The sequence below is a fragment of the Peromyscus maniculatus genome, chromosome 13, assembly GCF_049852395.1.
Source record: "Peromyscus maniculatus bairdii isolate BWxNUB_F1_BW_parent chromosome 13, HU_Pman_BW_mat_3.1, whole genome shotgun sequence".
NCBI classification, from domain to species: Eukaryota; Metazoa; Chordata; class Mammalia; order Rodentia; family Cricetidae; genus Peromyscus; species Peromyscus maniculatus.
In genome coordinates, this window is record NC_134864.1 from 39274723 (window position 1) to 39290281 (window position 15559).

The 15559-nt window shown below is 54.1% G+C and overlaps 1 protein-coding gene across 15 annotated transcripts in view; it reads right to left on the reverse strand.

The window, feature by feature from the left end:
• Positions 1-15559, reverse strand: part of Speg (striated muscle enriched protein kinase) — a 58503-nt gene that overhangs the window by 5514 nt on the left and 37430 nt on the right. For 14 of the 15 annotated variants that reach the window (XM_076549999.1, XM_016009990.3, XM_076549997.1 and 11 more), the window contains 13 exons: positions 12596-12708; positions 11903-12071; positions 11616-11712; positions 11291-11491; positions 9870-9927; positions 9231-9308; positions 8963-9141; positions 8500-8526; positions 7776-7928; positions 7102-7144; positions 5647-5715; positions 3487-5455; positions 3061-3192 (listed from right to left, as the gene is read on the reverse strand). In XM_076549999.1, coding sequence (XP_076406114.1) covers positions 3061-3192; positions 3487-5455; positions 5647-5715; positions 7102-7144; positions 7776-7928; positions 8500-8526; positions 8963-9141; positions 9231-9308; positions 9870-9927; positions 11291-11491; positions 11616-11712; positions 11903-12071; positions 12596-12708 — 3288 coding nt within the window. Of the gene's footprint in view, positions 1-3060; positions 3193-3486; positions 5456-5646; positions 5716-7101; positions 7145-7775; positions 7929-8499; positions 8527-8962; positions 9142-9230; positions 9309-9869; positions 9928-11290; positions 11492-11615; positions 11713-11902; positions 12072-12595; positions 12709-15559 lie in introns of those variants that run through there. The other variant, XM_076550006.1, reaches the window with a different exon arrangement.

Genomic DNA, 15559 nt, shown 5'->3' on the forward strand with positions numbered 1-15559 from the left:
AAAGAGACAACTCAGGGCCCTGGCTGCTTGCTGCCAAGGGAGGGAGGGACAGACGCATGTGAGCCCCGGTGGGACAGGGCCCGGCCCGCAGGGAACATAGTCAACGGTTCTTTCCTCCCAGCGGGGAGTAGAACTTCACGCCGTGCCTTCAAGAATTTTCTTTTGGTAAGCGTCACCTCCTCCGGGCCCTCAGCACATGTAGAACCACCTTCTCCTTGACTCACGGTTGAAGATGCTCGGGGCAAACCTCACTTTTGTAAATCACTCAGAGCTGAGACCAGCGCTAAGCATTCTACGAGCATTTGTTAAAATAAAAACAAACACGTTTTTTTGAAAAATGATAGCAGTTAAAACCCTGTAATTTAAACTCCCTCTGGGCCACCGCAGGGCAAGCGGGGAAGGGAAAGGAGAAGACTCAGTGACCTGAGCTACCCTGGGCTGCATGCAGAATCTGTGATCAGAACGTGCGGTCTTGTGGCACACACACAAGCCTTATGACCTGAGTTCAGCTGAAGAGAGCCACATGATGGAAGGAAAAAACACACTCTGAAGGTTGTTCTCTGTCTTCCACACGCATGCCATGGCAGGCACATGATTCTTGTACACACACACACACACACACACACACACACACACACACACATACACACACACACTACATAAATGTAAATGTAGAAAAGACTGGCCCATGGTGGCACACACCTTTAATTCCAGCACTTGGGAGGCAGTGGCAGGAGGATCTCTGTGAGTTTGAGGTCAGCTGGGTTTACATAGTGCATTCCGGGACAGCCAGAGCTACACTTGAGAGACCCAGTCTCAAAAAGACAAAAAACAACCAACCAACCAAGCAACCAACTAAAACTAGTCTTGAGAGACCGGAAGCCAGCGCCCCCTATGGGCAGTCCCTGGAAGGCTGTCTCTCTGCCTCCCTGGGAGATAGGGGAGGCTCCTGACATTCCAACTATTGCATACTCAAATCAGGCCACTAAAAAGAGATTCTGAGAGAGCAGAACAGAGACTACAGGACCCTGAGCAAGTCACATGTGCCTTCAGAGGCTCCACTTCTGATCTGTGAATTGAGAGACTGAGCCCAGTCAAGCTTGGGTGTGGGGAAGGTTCCCTGTGAGAATCTAAGGGAGACACATGGAGAGCTGGCGCATGTCTGGTGTGAAGGAAGTACTCCCAAACGTTAGTTAGCTTTTCTTGAGGCTGTTACTATTTTCTTGTTAACACAGCCAGCAGAGAAGCCAGGAGTCGAGCCTAGAAAAAGGGATTGTTTGAGCAAAGCAGGAAGGACACTGGCTGGTGACCTTGCCCAAGGCAAGAGGCTTGGAGTTCTGTGCCAGCCCTGCTGGGCTGGAGTTTCCTCAGGGGCATGATGATTTGAGATTGTGATCCCTCGGCTTGTTCCTTAAGATCCAATCTGGTTTGGATCACGGGGGTTGGAGGGGCTATTTTCTTCACCCCAGGAAAGAGAGCTAAAGACTCCTGGGAAAGCAGGATCTGAAGACCCAGGAGGGATCTGGAATTCAGCAGGAGCACATGAAGAGTGTGTCTCTCCTCACTGTAGTCTATTGCTCCCCGAGGAGGGGTCCTAACCTCATCCTCCAGTGTATTGGGAATAGCCTCATCAGCCGCTGCACTCAGGCCTAGTTGGGGTACCAAGGAGGGAGAAGAACAGGCCAGGAGAAGAGGTGAAAGAGGACCCTGGCCGGGCCCAGCCAGTCCTAATCTCATCCCCCAGGACCAGCCCCAGGTGATCAAGTGGGAAAGGCTTCTTCCTGCGGGGAGATGAGGTCAGAGGGCACAGCTGAGCAGGGAGCCAGCTGCACTAGCCACATGGAGACCCCAGGTGGGAAGGGCTTAGCCATGCCACATTTCACTGCCACGCTCTCCTCCATCTCTCTCCTTTCCATTCTCCCAGCCAGCTGGTCTTCCCTCCCTGCCACTCACTGAGACTGGACCAGTAACAGTCCCAACTAGGGCTCAGGAACAGTCCTCTCCAGCAAGCCAGCTGAGGCAAAGGGAAGGTCAGACCCGGGCTGAGCAGTTTAGTCCAAACCTGGGCCAGAATAAGAGCGGACAGCTTCTAAAATTCATGTGTACAGCTTTGCCTGGTGGCTTCCTCCCGACTACCCCAGTGGTCTGGCCTCCTCTTTTCCAGGTGAAAGGACACCAGGTGGAGAATACCTCCCTCCCTGCAGCCCTAAGGATGCTTGAGCAAGAAATAGACTAGGGCATATGGCAGGCCTCTACTCCAGCAAAAGAAAAAAAAAAAAAAAAAAAAAAGCCGGAGGGCTACTTTTCCCCGAAGATGTGCCTTGTGGGTGATGAGGAGAGGCAGCCAGGAGTTCAGAGTTGCAGAGAATTGAGGGAGACGTCCAAGCTGGGAGACAAAAGTGTGTCTTTGAGGGCACACACTCTGGGGCTCTGGGTGCACAAAAGCAGGATTTTGAGCTGCTTCAAAAGCACACCCAGGGCCGGGCGGTGGTGGCGCACGCCTTTAATCCCAGCACTTGGGAGGCAGAGGCAGGCGGATCTCTGTGAGTTCGAGGCCAGCCTGGTTGTCTACAGAGCGAGATCCAGGACAGGCACCAAAACTACACAAAAGAAACCCTGTCTCGAAAAACCAAAAACAAACAAACAAACAAAAAACCCCAAAACACCCAGATGCAGAAACCTTCCAAGGTCTCACAAGCGACATAAGGCCAACCAAACAAAGGCCTCAGCAGAGTGACCTGGAGATGCTTCTGGGCTGTGGCTGCTCTTTTTATTAGATCTGACTTGGACAAGCTCCTCAGCATCACTTCACTGAGCCTGCTTCCTCACCGGTAAACTAGGCTGCTGAAGATCATCTTTCTAAAGAACGCGGTGCTGTTAAACAAGACAGCCTTTGTGACATGCTTAATAGGACACTTGCCGTTGCTAATTAATGGCAGCTGCTACTGTAATTATCATTGTTGTTTTCCTAACTCGAGGCCTCTTCCATGGCTGCCCAAGCTCCCCGTGATGAAACACTCTCCTCACGCAGCCAGGAGAGCAACCCGAGAGGCTTCTTACCTGATTCACTGGGCACATATTGGTGACCTAAGTCCTCTTGGACACTGGCGGAGAGGTCTGGCTGCGATAAGCCCTTGTTCTTGCGCAGCCTGGAAAAGCCCCACCGGTGCCGGCTTCGACTCTCCCCTGGAGCTGTACAGACAGACCCAGACGCATGAGCTCCTGTGTAGACACTACCAGCCAGCACCCACATCCCTGGAGCTCTCAAAGTTTAAAAAAACAAAAACAACAACAACAACAACAAAAAACACCTTGTCCTCTCCTCTGCCTGTTCCCTTCTTAGTCTCTGCCTCTCCACCTTCCTCCTCTCTCTCTCTCTCTCTCTAGCCCCTGCCAGTGCCACCCTTCCGGCCTCTGGAGCCCCCTTCTCCTTTCAGAGCCATCTCCAGCACCCCACACCCACGTCTCACCTAATCCCCTCCTTACCCGAGGACCCCGATGTGCCGCTGGCCTCTGAGCCCAGCGACTCAGCAGAAGGTGTGGCGGCACCAGCCTGAGAAGCCAGCTGATTGTGTGGAACACCGAGGCGTCGCAGGCTCTCCCCTTCCGAAGTAGCCCTGCGCAGCCGTCCGAAGAGCGGTGTGCTGCGACCCGAGGCGCCCCCGGAGTCCTCGCTGCTGCCGCTGCGCTGCAAACGGCTGGACAGACGCTCCAGGGTGGAGCTGAGTCTCCTGCGCACCGCCAGCACCGGGGAGCCCCGCGCTGAGCTACCACCCTCGGAGCTCTCGCCGTCTCCACTGCGGGACTCCCAGGCCGGGTGTCGTTGCCCGGGAGGGGTCCTCCGCAGCTTCTGCGACAGGGACAGCGAAAGGCGGCGCACGAGGCCAGGCTCTCCCGCTACCCTGAGGTCCTGCACAGAGCGCGAGCGCTCGGGCCGTCGCACCAGCTCCAGCGGAGTTCCCGCCGGGCTGGGACGGTAGATGCCATCGTCCTCCGCCCCACGGAAGGGACCGCGCTCCTCCGAGCGCGAGCGGCTCAGTAGCCGCAGGCCCCGGGACAGTGGCGATTCGCGGCTGCGCTTGAACTTAGCCTCGAACACAGCCTCTGATTCCAGGTTCTCGATGCTGCTGCTGAGGCTGCTGCCTGGCCTGGGGGGCACCGTGGGGACTCGGGCTTTCTCGGCTAGCGCTGGGGGGGTTCTGGCCGAAGGCACGCGCTTATCGGAGGCCCCGGGAGGTGGGGAGGCCACCCTGGCAAACACAGCCGCGTGGGGCTTGGGCTCTGATGGAGGCACAGCGGGGCCCTGTGGGGTCTGGGTGGGACTGGACAGCTGGAGGGACTGCATGATCTGAGCATAGGGGGTGAGAGGCTGCACTGGCATTTGCAGAACCAACGTGGGCTGTGCTGCTTTGGCAGCTCGGACTGGCTCTGGTTTGGGCTCTGGGACCTTCTCTGGGGCAGGCTGAGGTGCGGGGGGCTGGGGAGAGTCTCTGGGTGTGGCAGCGGGAGGTTCTGGGGTCTTGGTGATACTGGGTTTGGGCACGCTGGGCCTCGCAGGGCTGGGTGGCTGGGCCTCACTAAGGGCAGACAAAGAGGGAGACTCCTGCAGCCTGCGAGCCCCAAGCCTGGCTACCGGTATTTCGAGGGGTGCCCCCGCGCGGCGGTGCCGACCTCGGGGCTCTGCCTCACCCTGAGAGAAGCTGCTGCTCTTTTGCAGGCCCCGAGACTCGGGAGGGGGCTGGTGGTGGGGTGCAGCCTCGCTGGAGGCAGCCCGCGCCATCCTGGGATCCCGGGCCCGGCCCCCCAGGCTCTCCAGCAGGGGGCCCCTGAGGCCGCTGACCTTGCCATCCTCGGGACCCCCCCGCAGCAGCCTCTGACGCAGGGCCTGCAGCCTCTGGGCATACTCGCCCTCGCCCAGGCCTCCCCGAGTCAGGCGGGTGGCACCCGGGCTGGGGCTCCTACGCTGCGGCAGCTCCACAGATGCCGCCTTGTGCAGGCTCCGGCCCGGCTCCCGCGACCCGACCCGGGGCAGGGCGCTCTCAGCAGAGCTGCCCCTGCGGAGCTCCGGCCGCCTGGGGCCAGGCCCATCTGGGGGCTCCTGGCCTGGAGAGGGGAGTGCCTCAGGGCTGGGGGCCTCCTGGTCCTTAGAGGGAGCCCTTCCCTGTTCTTGCCAGTCCATGGGAGTGGCAGCCCCAGCGTCCGGGGTCCCCAGAGCCTCATCTTCAGTGGGGATGTCGGTGAGGGATACCCGGGAACCTGAGAACTCGGGCTGCAGGGGGCGGGGCACCGAAGGAAGTTCTTCCAACTCTTCCTCTTCCGAGTCTGATGAAGATGAAAGTCCCCCACTCGGGGGTGGTCTTCTAGGCATGGCCACCCACACCCGCTCCGGGGGAGCCCGCAGCAGCTCTGGAATGGGGCGCAGCACCAGGTGGCACTTGTAGCTGATCTGGGAGCGCTGCAATCAAAGTACTGAGGTCAGACCGGAAAGACCCAGAGGCCTAACTGGCTCCCAGGCCCTTTTCAACTCTGGGGGCAAGAAATATGGCGACGGGAAGGCAGCTCAGGCTGGAGTGGGAGGTGGGGGAAATCACATGGAGGGGGCGCTGTGTGGGAGGAAATTAGTGCGGAAAGGACAGACACACTCACCTGCCACCTCCTCCGTGACAGGAAGAGCTTCAGGTGATCCGTGCTCACCTCTGCACCCTTTGCTTCTGTCTGCAAACCCAGAAAAGAGGGCCCGAGGGACCGCACTCTGTCAACCCCCGACCATTCTGAGAGACAAAGTCAACTGTGGGGCTTGGGGCAAGAAGTATGGGTTCCTGGGGGTCTTGTCCCTGTGACTAGTGGCAGGCCAGAGACACACCTGAGACAAATCATTTGACTGTAAGGGGAGAAGCAGGTGATGAGCAGTACCTGAGGGTGGCTTGCCCTGGCGTACTGCGTGGGTACCCTGGTGGTCCCCAGCTGTATGTATGACAAGCATCCCAGACATCTGCCGTCCTGGTGGCCCAGACTACCAAGGCTGCCCTGCAACACCCCACCCACCTCACTGGGTGCCACTTGATTTTGGTCCAAGGAAGGAAACTCTTACTTCAAGGGTTGTTAGAATGGCTTGTCTTCAGATGACCCAGCACTGTGCCCAATGACGAGTATTTTGTTTTGTAGGATGATGGGCACCGAGCTCGGGGCCTTGAACGTGCTAATTGAGCAGTCTGCCACTGAGCTATATGGCCTCATCCAATGGCAAGTTTATTGAGATGACTTTTCTGGACTCACTTGCTGACTGCCTCTCTGCCAGTGCCTAGCCCCAGGATGCTGGGGCTTGAAAAGGAGAACTCTGACCCTCTGACCTTCATAATAAGTGAGTGAGCCAGGCCAACCAGCCACTAGTGTGTGGAACCAACCCAGGACAGAGGTGGGCACACAAAAGGGAGGGACTTAGGCCTCTATTGGTCTTGAGCGCCAGTGAAAACCCTGAAGAAGATCCACCAGAGTAAAAGAGGAGCTATGCTTAGAGTCTAGCCACTCCAACTTGATCATTGACTTGGGCCTCCGTTACCTTATTAATAAAATGGGAGCAATACTACAATTTTTACAGGTCCATTGTGAGGATAATAGGTCACATGTACATAAAATGCATATCATAGGGGCTGGAGAGATGGCTCAGAGGTTAAGAGCACTGACTGTTCTTCCAGAGGTCCTAAGTTCAATTCCCAGTAACCACATGGTGGCTCACAACCATCTGTAATGAGATCTGGTGCCCTCTTGTGGCCTGCAAGCATACATGCAGGCAGAACGCTGTATACATAATAAAAAAAAACCCTTTAGCCAGGCGGTGGCGCACGCCTTTAATCCCAGCACTTGGGAGGCAGAGGCAGGAGGATCTCTGTGAGTTTGAGGCCAGCCTGGTCTCCAAAGCGAGTTCCAGGAAAGGCACAAAGCTACACAGAGAAACTCTGTCTCGAAAAACCAAAAAAAAAAAAAAAACTTTAAAAAATGGGTATGATAGTTATCACACATAATGCTGCTCTGTAAATGGAGCCATTAGTAACATTTTCTTCCCCTCCATCTCTGTACCATACTTGGTAGGACTAGACTCACTTTGAACCAGGGATGTTCCAGTGTCTCTTCTGCAGTAGGTCTCCTGTAAAGGAATGAGAAGTAATGATTTATCATGCATCCATTTATGAATGGTTGAGAAAATGGGACCTCCTAAGAACTAGGGATTTAAGGCTAGAAGGATAGTTCAGTGGTCAGAAGCACATGCTGCTCTTCCAAGGGATCTGATCAGAGCCCTGTCTATAACTCCATCTCCAGGAAGTCTGATGCCTCTGGTCTCCACAGATACCATTGCTCATATGCACATAACACACTCAGGTACACATGCACACACACACAAAATTAAAAATAATACAAACTAGCCGGGCAATAGTGGTGAACACCACGCCTTTAATCCCAGTAATCCGGAAGCAGAGGCAGGTGGATCTCTGTGAGTTTGAGGCCAGCCTGGTCTACAAAGTGAGTTCCAGGACAGCCAGGGCTACACAGAGAAACTATGCCTTGAAATAAATAAATAAATAAAATAAATAAATAAATAAATAAATAAATAAATAAATAAATAAATAAATAAAATTCAAAGTAAATCCTAAAAATGCTACAAGAAAAAAAAAAGAAAAAAGAAAAAGAGCAGGGAGTTGCGTGTCTAAGGGCAGAGGCTTGGTAGGAGTACGCATGTGGTTTGAGGGCGGGTCTCTGCAGGGAAGAGGTCTACTCACAGTCGATCCTGCACCAGCACTTTGATGAGGAAGCCCCGGGCCTCCCTGCTCAGACTCAGGAATGTGGTCTCCTCAAAGGCCACGTTGTAGTTTCGGATGTTCATCAGTGTTGTCCGATCGTTCTCCCCCACAAACGGGGAGATGCCCGTCAAACTGCAGGGAGAGAGTAGGCTATGGTGAGAGGTAGGCAGGGTCAGGGGTAGGTATGGTAAGAGGCGGAGGCTAAGGTGAAATGCAATGCTGGTGACAGGGGACCAGGAACAAGGGGAGGCCTAAGGATGTGGGGACATCAGAGGCTGGGCAAATCTGGACGGGAAGCCAGAGTTTTCAGATTATTGTCCCGCTGCCCCCTGAGGTCCTCAGAGGGTTAGGGAGACCTTGGGAGCTGGTTGACTGTGCTTTGGAGAACAAGTTCTGTTCCTCCCGCAGTGTGGCTTTCCCATAAGGAGACATATCTCCTTCTAGGCCATGCCCTGGACCTCCTAGGACCAGGAAGTTCCCTGCCAAAATGGTGCTAAGCCTACGGGCCTCTGTGGATCCAGTATGCCCACCTCTTATGGAACTGGGACATGCCAACCAGGGTAAGCAGCCTCATGCATGTGAAAGCCCTTAAGTGGGGGAAGGAGCAGTATATGTGGAAGAGACGGGAGTGGGCTGTGGGCAGTGTAAATGGTAGGGGTGGCCCAATCGGGAGACCAGTAGGAGACTGCAGAGGGGTCCTTACCAGAGGAAGGCAACGACACCCACGGGCCTGTGGGAAACCAGAAGTATGGGTGAGAGGCCAGCTCACTCCAGCCAGAAATGAGTCGATCTCTCCACCACCACACTCTGAAAAGGATGGGTCCTCCCGGGGAATGCCGCATAGCAGGTACCTACTTCAGGGAGGAACTCAACCCAAAGTCAGGGGCCATGGCAGGGTTGGCTGAAGAACCCCAGAAGTCTGAGGACCAATAAGCTTATACCAGTCTTACTTGGGGGAGGCCCAGCCCTAAGGAAGCTGGAAGCTGAGGGCTACAGAGCTGAGGCCCAGAGGGCTGGGTTAGCCCTGAATGATGAACAGGAAGGAGATGGGCAGGAAGAGAAACCTCAGGAGCAACGCCACCCACTGGCTATCAGAACCCCAGTTTCCCGAAGCTCTTCCCAGCCAGTGAGCAAGTCCCCAGCATGGCCAGCATGGGCAGCATTACCAGATGTCAGTGACTCCAGACACGGGGCTCTGGTTGACAATCTCAGGTGCGACAAACTCTGGAGTGCCATACTGACAGTACTGGGGCTCCCCTGGAGTGAGCTCCTGGGCGTTCCCGAAGTCACAGATGCGCACCTGCTCTTCACCCCCTGCACCATCCCAAACCAGCAGGTTCTCGGGCTGTAACCAAAGCATGGAGGCTGATTAAGGGCGAGCACCGGACATGACAGCCCCCCCACCTCCTGACTGTTCTCCACGTCCCTCCTCACCTTGACATCAAGGTGAAGCACACGGCTCTGATGCAGGTAACATATTCCTTCCAGCACTTGCCGCATATAGGCCCGGGTCTGCGGAAACAGGGGACAGAGTCCGTGGAGGTGGGGGGGGGGGCATTCTGTTTGAGCATCACCAGGGGTGTGGCGAGAGGTCAGGCCATGCCTGGGCAGTGACCTTCAGGTGGGTCGTTGAAAGCTCATCTGTAGCCCACCACACGGGATGAGGGATGCTAAGTCTCAGGGTCGCCATTTGCCACACACATTTGTACGAGTTGGGGCACAGTACACGTAACGAGGATCGTGATTTATATTATATAAACAGAACTGTGCAGTAGACAGTTTGCCCGGCCATACAGTGAGATGAAAGTCTCGGTAGTTTTTGTAGAATGTACATGTGAGGAAAACGGGGAAGCCACGGAGTTGGGGTCCGGAATATGTCTGCTGTTGTTTACAAAAGACAGAGCAAGGCTTGTCTGGTGGGATGGGGACTCCTGCTGTCTGAGGGGCTGTGTGCTCTCCACCGCCACCCCTGGCTTCCTGGTGGGCACGAATGGCACTCACAGGACCCACCCATCATTCTTAGAGTTCACACAGGTGGTGTGCAAGCCGGCCCCTGCCGCCCACTGCCCTCACCTCAGACTCACACACGGTGGGCTTCCTGGCCATGCGCTCTAGAAGCTCTTCTGTACAACTGTGTCGTAGGTCAAGGAGAAGCGTCAGGCACTAACTCCTAACTGGTCGGCCCGGCCTCAGAACTGAGCCCAGGGCCCTCCTTCCCCACAAAGCGTATCTGACACAGACAGGCAGGTCCAGACACTATGTTCCCCTTTCCTGGCATCAGGTTATGCACATGGGAGACCTGCTTGAATTTGGACTCCCAGGCAACTCCCTGACCCTTTCTGAGCATAGGTTTCCTCCCAGAGTGAAATGAAGGTGACCGTTCCTCTCCTGGCCTATGGAACATTTTATAGGGTTCACGTTACAGTAAAATCTCGTCGACTAGAGAGGAAACTCCTCAACTGTATTTGAGAGTAACCCGGAGGTCCGTGTAATGAAATTATGTGTCATTGTGCTGCGGTCTGGCCTTGAACAATGCAGACTGAGAGGCTGGTGTTCAGGTCACAGTCCCCCTGCTCCAGGAGGGTGAAGCCAACCGCCAGCGTTGCTAGCTCAAGGTGCCTTTGCTTAGCACATTGAGAGAAAGGTGTGGCTTTGTGAAAAGAGTCCTCGTAAGGAAACGAGGTGTGGGTTCTCACCTGAAGCAGGGGCCTGTCATATGTGTAGATACATTGGACCCTGTGATAAAAACATACGGTGTTTGCTAGCTGTAGGGCCTTAGAATACACTATTTAACCTCTTTATGCCTCTTCCATCAGCCAGAAACTAAGGATGAAATTCTACTGGGTAGATATCCATGAGGACTGAGTATATGCTAAGTGTAAAATCCATGCAGTATTTATTGCCAGGCATATACTGCTAAATGCTATGTGAACTTAACACTTTTTTTTTTTTTTTTTTGAGACAAGGTCTCATTACGTAGCCCTACCTGTTCCGGAACTCTCTTTGTAGACTAGGCTGGCCTGGAACTCAAAGAGATCCACTTGTCTCTATCTCTTGACAGCTGGAATTAAAGGCATACACCACCGTGCCTGGCATGAACTTAAGTTTTTCTTGTTGGTTTTGTTTAGTTTTTTAAACAAAAGATCTAGAAATGATTGTCACAGATGTCCCCAGATTCATCATTCATCCCAACTGTCAACAGGTCCATTGTTTTTTAAGGGTCTGATGCAGCCTGGACTGGGCTATGTAGACAAAAGTGACCATAAACTTCTGAGCTACCTCCCCAGTCCTGGGGGGTCACAGGTGTGAGCCTCAGCACTCACTCTTATGTGGTGCAGGGCTTCAAGCATGCTGGATGAGCTAGATCCCACCCCGGTTACAGCCTAGCTCAAAGGACCACTTTGCAAAGGGCAAAACATGTTCCCCATCTGCCTTGATGAAGGACAGTCTTTATCATCGTCGTTCCCCCCCCCCCCAATATTGTCCCAGGATACAGCTCGGTGACAATGACAAGTCCCCGGCGCCTCTCGAAGGCCTCGTGGAAGTAGAGCACACAGTCATGCTGGAGTCGGGCCAGCAACCGGGCTTCGCGTCTCGCTGATGCCTTGGGCTTGGCCTGGCTGGGGATGAACTTGGCTGCGAACTCCAGGCCGGAGCTCCGTTCCACCACACGCCGCAGGTAGGAGAAGGCACCCCTGGATGACACGGGGTGACAGGACACGGCTGTCACTGCAGCGCCGACCCTCCACCTTCCCTGGCCCTCAGACCCAGCGGCCTCCTTCAGTCGGTCTCTGGTGCCGGCTCTTCCTTGCCCCATACCTGCCGATCTCTTGGTGGATGTCGTAGTAGTCGCTCAGTCTTCTTCCTCGGGGCTCCTCATCCTCTCCAACCCCCTCGACCTCCATAGTTGTCTGAGCTGGGGAGGAGGCAGATGTTCCCGTGTCGGGAAGGGGGCCACATAGAGACAAGGCACATGGGACAGATTCAAAAGACCAAGGGCGGAATGCTGGCACTCAGTCAGGTGCTGGAACTAGGGGCCTGGGGTGGTAAGAAATGAAGGGCAGGGTCCTGCCTGTCCTGAACTTCTCCCCCAAACACTAACCCACCTGAATGCACAGACAGCTCTGCCTTGCAGGAGACTTCGCCGGCCAGGTTCCGGGCTGTGCAGGTATAGACGCCTCCATCCTCGGTTCCTGCACTGAGCACCACCAGCGAACACTCGTTCTCCTCATACACGAAGCTCACGTGATTGCTCTCGGCCAGCAGCACCTCATCCTGCAGAAGTGGGTGTCACCTGCAGCCTAGGTCTGACCTTACTGCCGTCGGGGAGTCAGTTTTCCCTCTACACCAGACAGCCTTCTTCTTCATCTGGACCTGACGACCAGGCGCCTGCCTGTCAAGCCCCACTCTGTCTCCGTTCAGTTCCTCTGACCCCGGGGACCAGAACCAGCGTCTCCCTTATCTCTTGTTAATAACCCCTAACCAGTGCCAGGCAGTGGTGGCGCACGCCTTTAATCCCAGCACTCGGGAAGCAGAGGCAGGCAGATCTCTTGAGTTCGAGGCCAGCCTGGCCTACAGAGCGAGTTCGAGGACAACCAGGGCTACACAGAGAAAGCGTGTCTCAGAAAAACCAAAACCAAAAAAAAAAAAAAAAAGCCCCTAACCCTCGGTTAGTCCCCTGAGCCCCACCTCCTCCTGTAACCACACCTCTGCCCAGATGTTTCTCTTCTAAGGCCTCCCAGAACTGCACAAACCCCAGGGCTCCCTGCCAGCTGCTTCAGCCTACATCACCCTCTCACCTTGTACCACATGATGTCTGGCAGTGGCTTCCCTTCAACTACCACAGCAAAGCGGGCGGTCTCTCCAGGCCCCACCTCCACGTCTTCCATGATAGACTCAAACCGAGGGGCCTCTGTGACAAACAGAAGAGGACCGGACGTCATCACCACAGGCGTCTGCCTCCTCAGCCCCTGTCCCGATCAGCAACCGGGATGGTGAGAATACCAGGCCCTGGCTCCCCGGACCCTCCCACAATCCCCCACCCCACCCCACCCCACCCCACCCTATCCCACCCCACCCCACCCCATCACCCCACCCCACCATGCCTGAGGACACTGGAGTTCCTGACTTGGCTCTTCCTGCAAATCCTAACAAAGGTGCTTTCCAAGGCTCAGAAACACCGTCACTGGTACAGGTTGCTTTGTGGGACCCTTAGGATTCCTCTGATGGCTTTGAAATCAGGACATTTTCACACACAAAAGAAGTCTGGATTTCCCCTTGCTCTGGTCTGGCTATCCAGCCCTTCCTTCCCTGCAGTCACCAGGAGGCTGGTGCAGTGTGGCTCGGAGCTGCCCCCTGTGGGTGACTGCGCTTCTCAGCACCCCACCTGGTGGCCTCTGACTGCCTCTACTTGGCCCCTGCAGGAGACTGGGGCTGTAACCTAGAATTCAGCTCCTGAAGGACCCCCGCCTCTATCTGGAAGCTCCTCTCTCATTTAAAGCGTCTAGGAAGCCTTCTACCTTCTGGGAGATGGCGGCAAGCTGAACAAAATGCCCTGCCCAGGTATTCACCGGACAGTCTGGGAGTGAACTCTCGGCTTCCTTCTCCCACAAACCACATGGCCATGTTACGTCCTGCAAAGCAGCCTCTCATTCTCATGGTAGAATTAAACACACTTTGCAGTGTGGCTTGTAAAGACTGTGAATTCCAGACCCCGCGTTCTGAGTGCGTCTCCAGGACCCCAGCTTTAAGAGGAGTGAGATTGATCAAGCCCCAAGGGAAAAAAAAAAAAATAGAGCAGCTGGGTATAGACTGCCACCACCCCAGGGACCTCTTGGCTTTATATAGACAACAGGAGAGGCCATTCTGGGTCTGGGAAAGAGGCTATTATGTGGCAGACCTAAAGAGAAGGGGGCTGCCTTTCTATCTATCCTGCCTGACTGATGGCTAAGCAGAGCCAAGCAGAATGGAGCATCCGGTATAACTATCCGGTTAAGATAGTCTCCCTCAGTCACCATCCATGGCAAGCTAGGATTCAGGGCTCCAGGCCTCTCCAAGCCCTAAATTTGACTGCAAGCTTAAGTGACGAGCTTAGCAGATACTGTGATCTGGGGACAGAGGGGTGACCGAGTAGGAAGTGCAGGGTGGGAGCTGGGCATGAGCAAAACACCAGAAATGGAAACCCTATCGACCCGGGGTCAGGAGGGCCCCCACCTCCTCTTCACACCCCCGTGGCTGCTTGTACCCCCTCCACAGCTGTCTTCCCTCTAGGAGCTTGGTCCCCAGTCTGCTGAGGGAGGAGGCATCTACCAAGGTCAAAACTCTGGAGGTTTTTAAGAGAACTTCAACGATTTTGTTTTTGTCTTTCGAGACAGGGTTTCTCTGGGTAACAGCTGTCCTGGACCTCGCTTTGTAGGTCAGGCTGGCCTCGAACTCACAGAGATCCACCTGCCTCTGAGTGCTGGGATTAAAGGTGTGTGCTACCACCACCTGGCCTCCCCCACCCTCCACTCCCAGCAGAAAAATGTCCATTTGCTCATAGATTGTCTGTGCTAACTAAAAATGTCACTTTCTTTGTTTTTTGGCTGGGACTGGATCCACTCAGCAGGTAAGAACATTCAGTTCAGGTGGAGCTGAGGTTTTTCAGTGGCACTTACAGATCCTGGAGTTAATTAACAAAGCAAAACACCAAAAAAAAAAAAAAAAAAAAAAAAAAAACAATGGCTACTTAATGCACACGGCAGCCCCAGAAGCTCTGACTTTTGAGGAGAAATGACAGAAAGGGACTTTGGTTCTCGGCCTCCACATGGTTAACAGGTGACAGTGACATGTCAGACTTGTAGTCCTGACGTGCAGCTGGGGGCCGCAGAGCTGGGCGGTGGGTGACAACTTTTTTTTTTTTTTTTTTTTTTTTTTTACGATTTATTTATTTATTATGTATTCTGCCTGCATGTGTCCCTGCAGGCCAGAAGAGGGCACCAGATCTCATTACAAGTGGTTGTGAGCCACAATGTGGTTGCTGGGAATTGAACTCAGGACCTCTGGAAGAACAGTTGGTGCTCTTAACCACTGAGCCATCTCTCCAGCCCAAGGACGTTTGCTTTTAATCAGCTCCTCCTCCTATACCGATTTAGCTAAGACAGGGTTTCCTTACTGTCTTTAGCACACAGGCTAACAGTACTCAGGGCTTTGCAGTCTGACGTGGGAACTTGAACCCAGCTCCTGTACTTATCGGACTCTGGGACCTTGGGCCGGGTTACCTAACACTTTGACCCTGCGTCCTCATTTGCAGAACGGGAAGGACAACTAACCCCATCCCACAAGGTTAATGCGTTAAACGAGGTAGGTGAAGTTCTTCATACTGATCCCGGCACATAGGAGACGTTAAATACTACATGTAACATTATGTATAACATTGTGTATGTATACGTGTGTATATGTGTGTGAGTGTGTGTCAGCGCCTATGGATCCAACCTAAGGCTTTGTGCTAAGCGAGTACTCTACAGTGAGCTACAGTCCAGGCTTTTTTTTTTTTTTTTTTTTTAGACTAGACCTCCCTCACTCGTGGCCCAGGTGGCCTCAAACTCATAATCTTCCTGTCTTGGCTTCCTGAGTGTAGTTATTACCGAACATGTTACCATGCATTCTCAATAAATATTAGTATATTACTCTTATTATTACTAATGCTGGTATTGTTACTAGGACAGGAATGAGAGGGAGGACGTGGAATTGAGTCTCCAGCAATGGAAGCGCGCCTGAGAGGG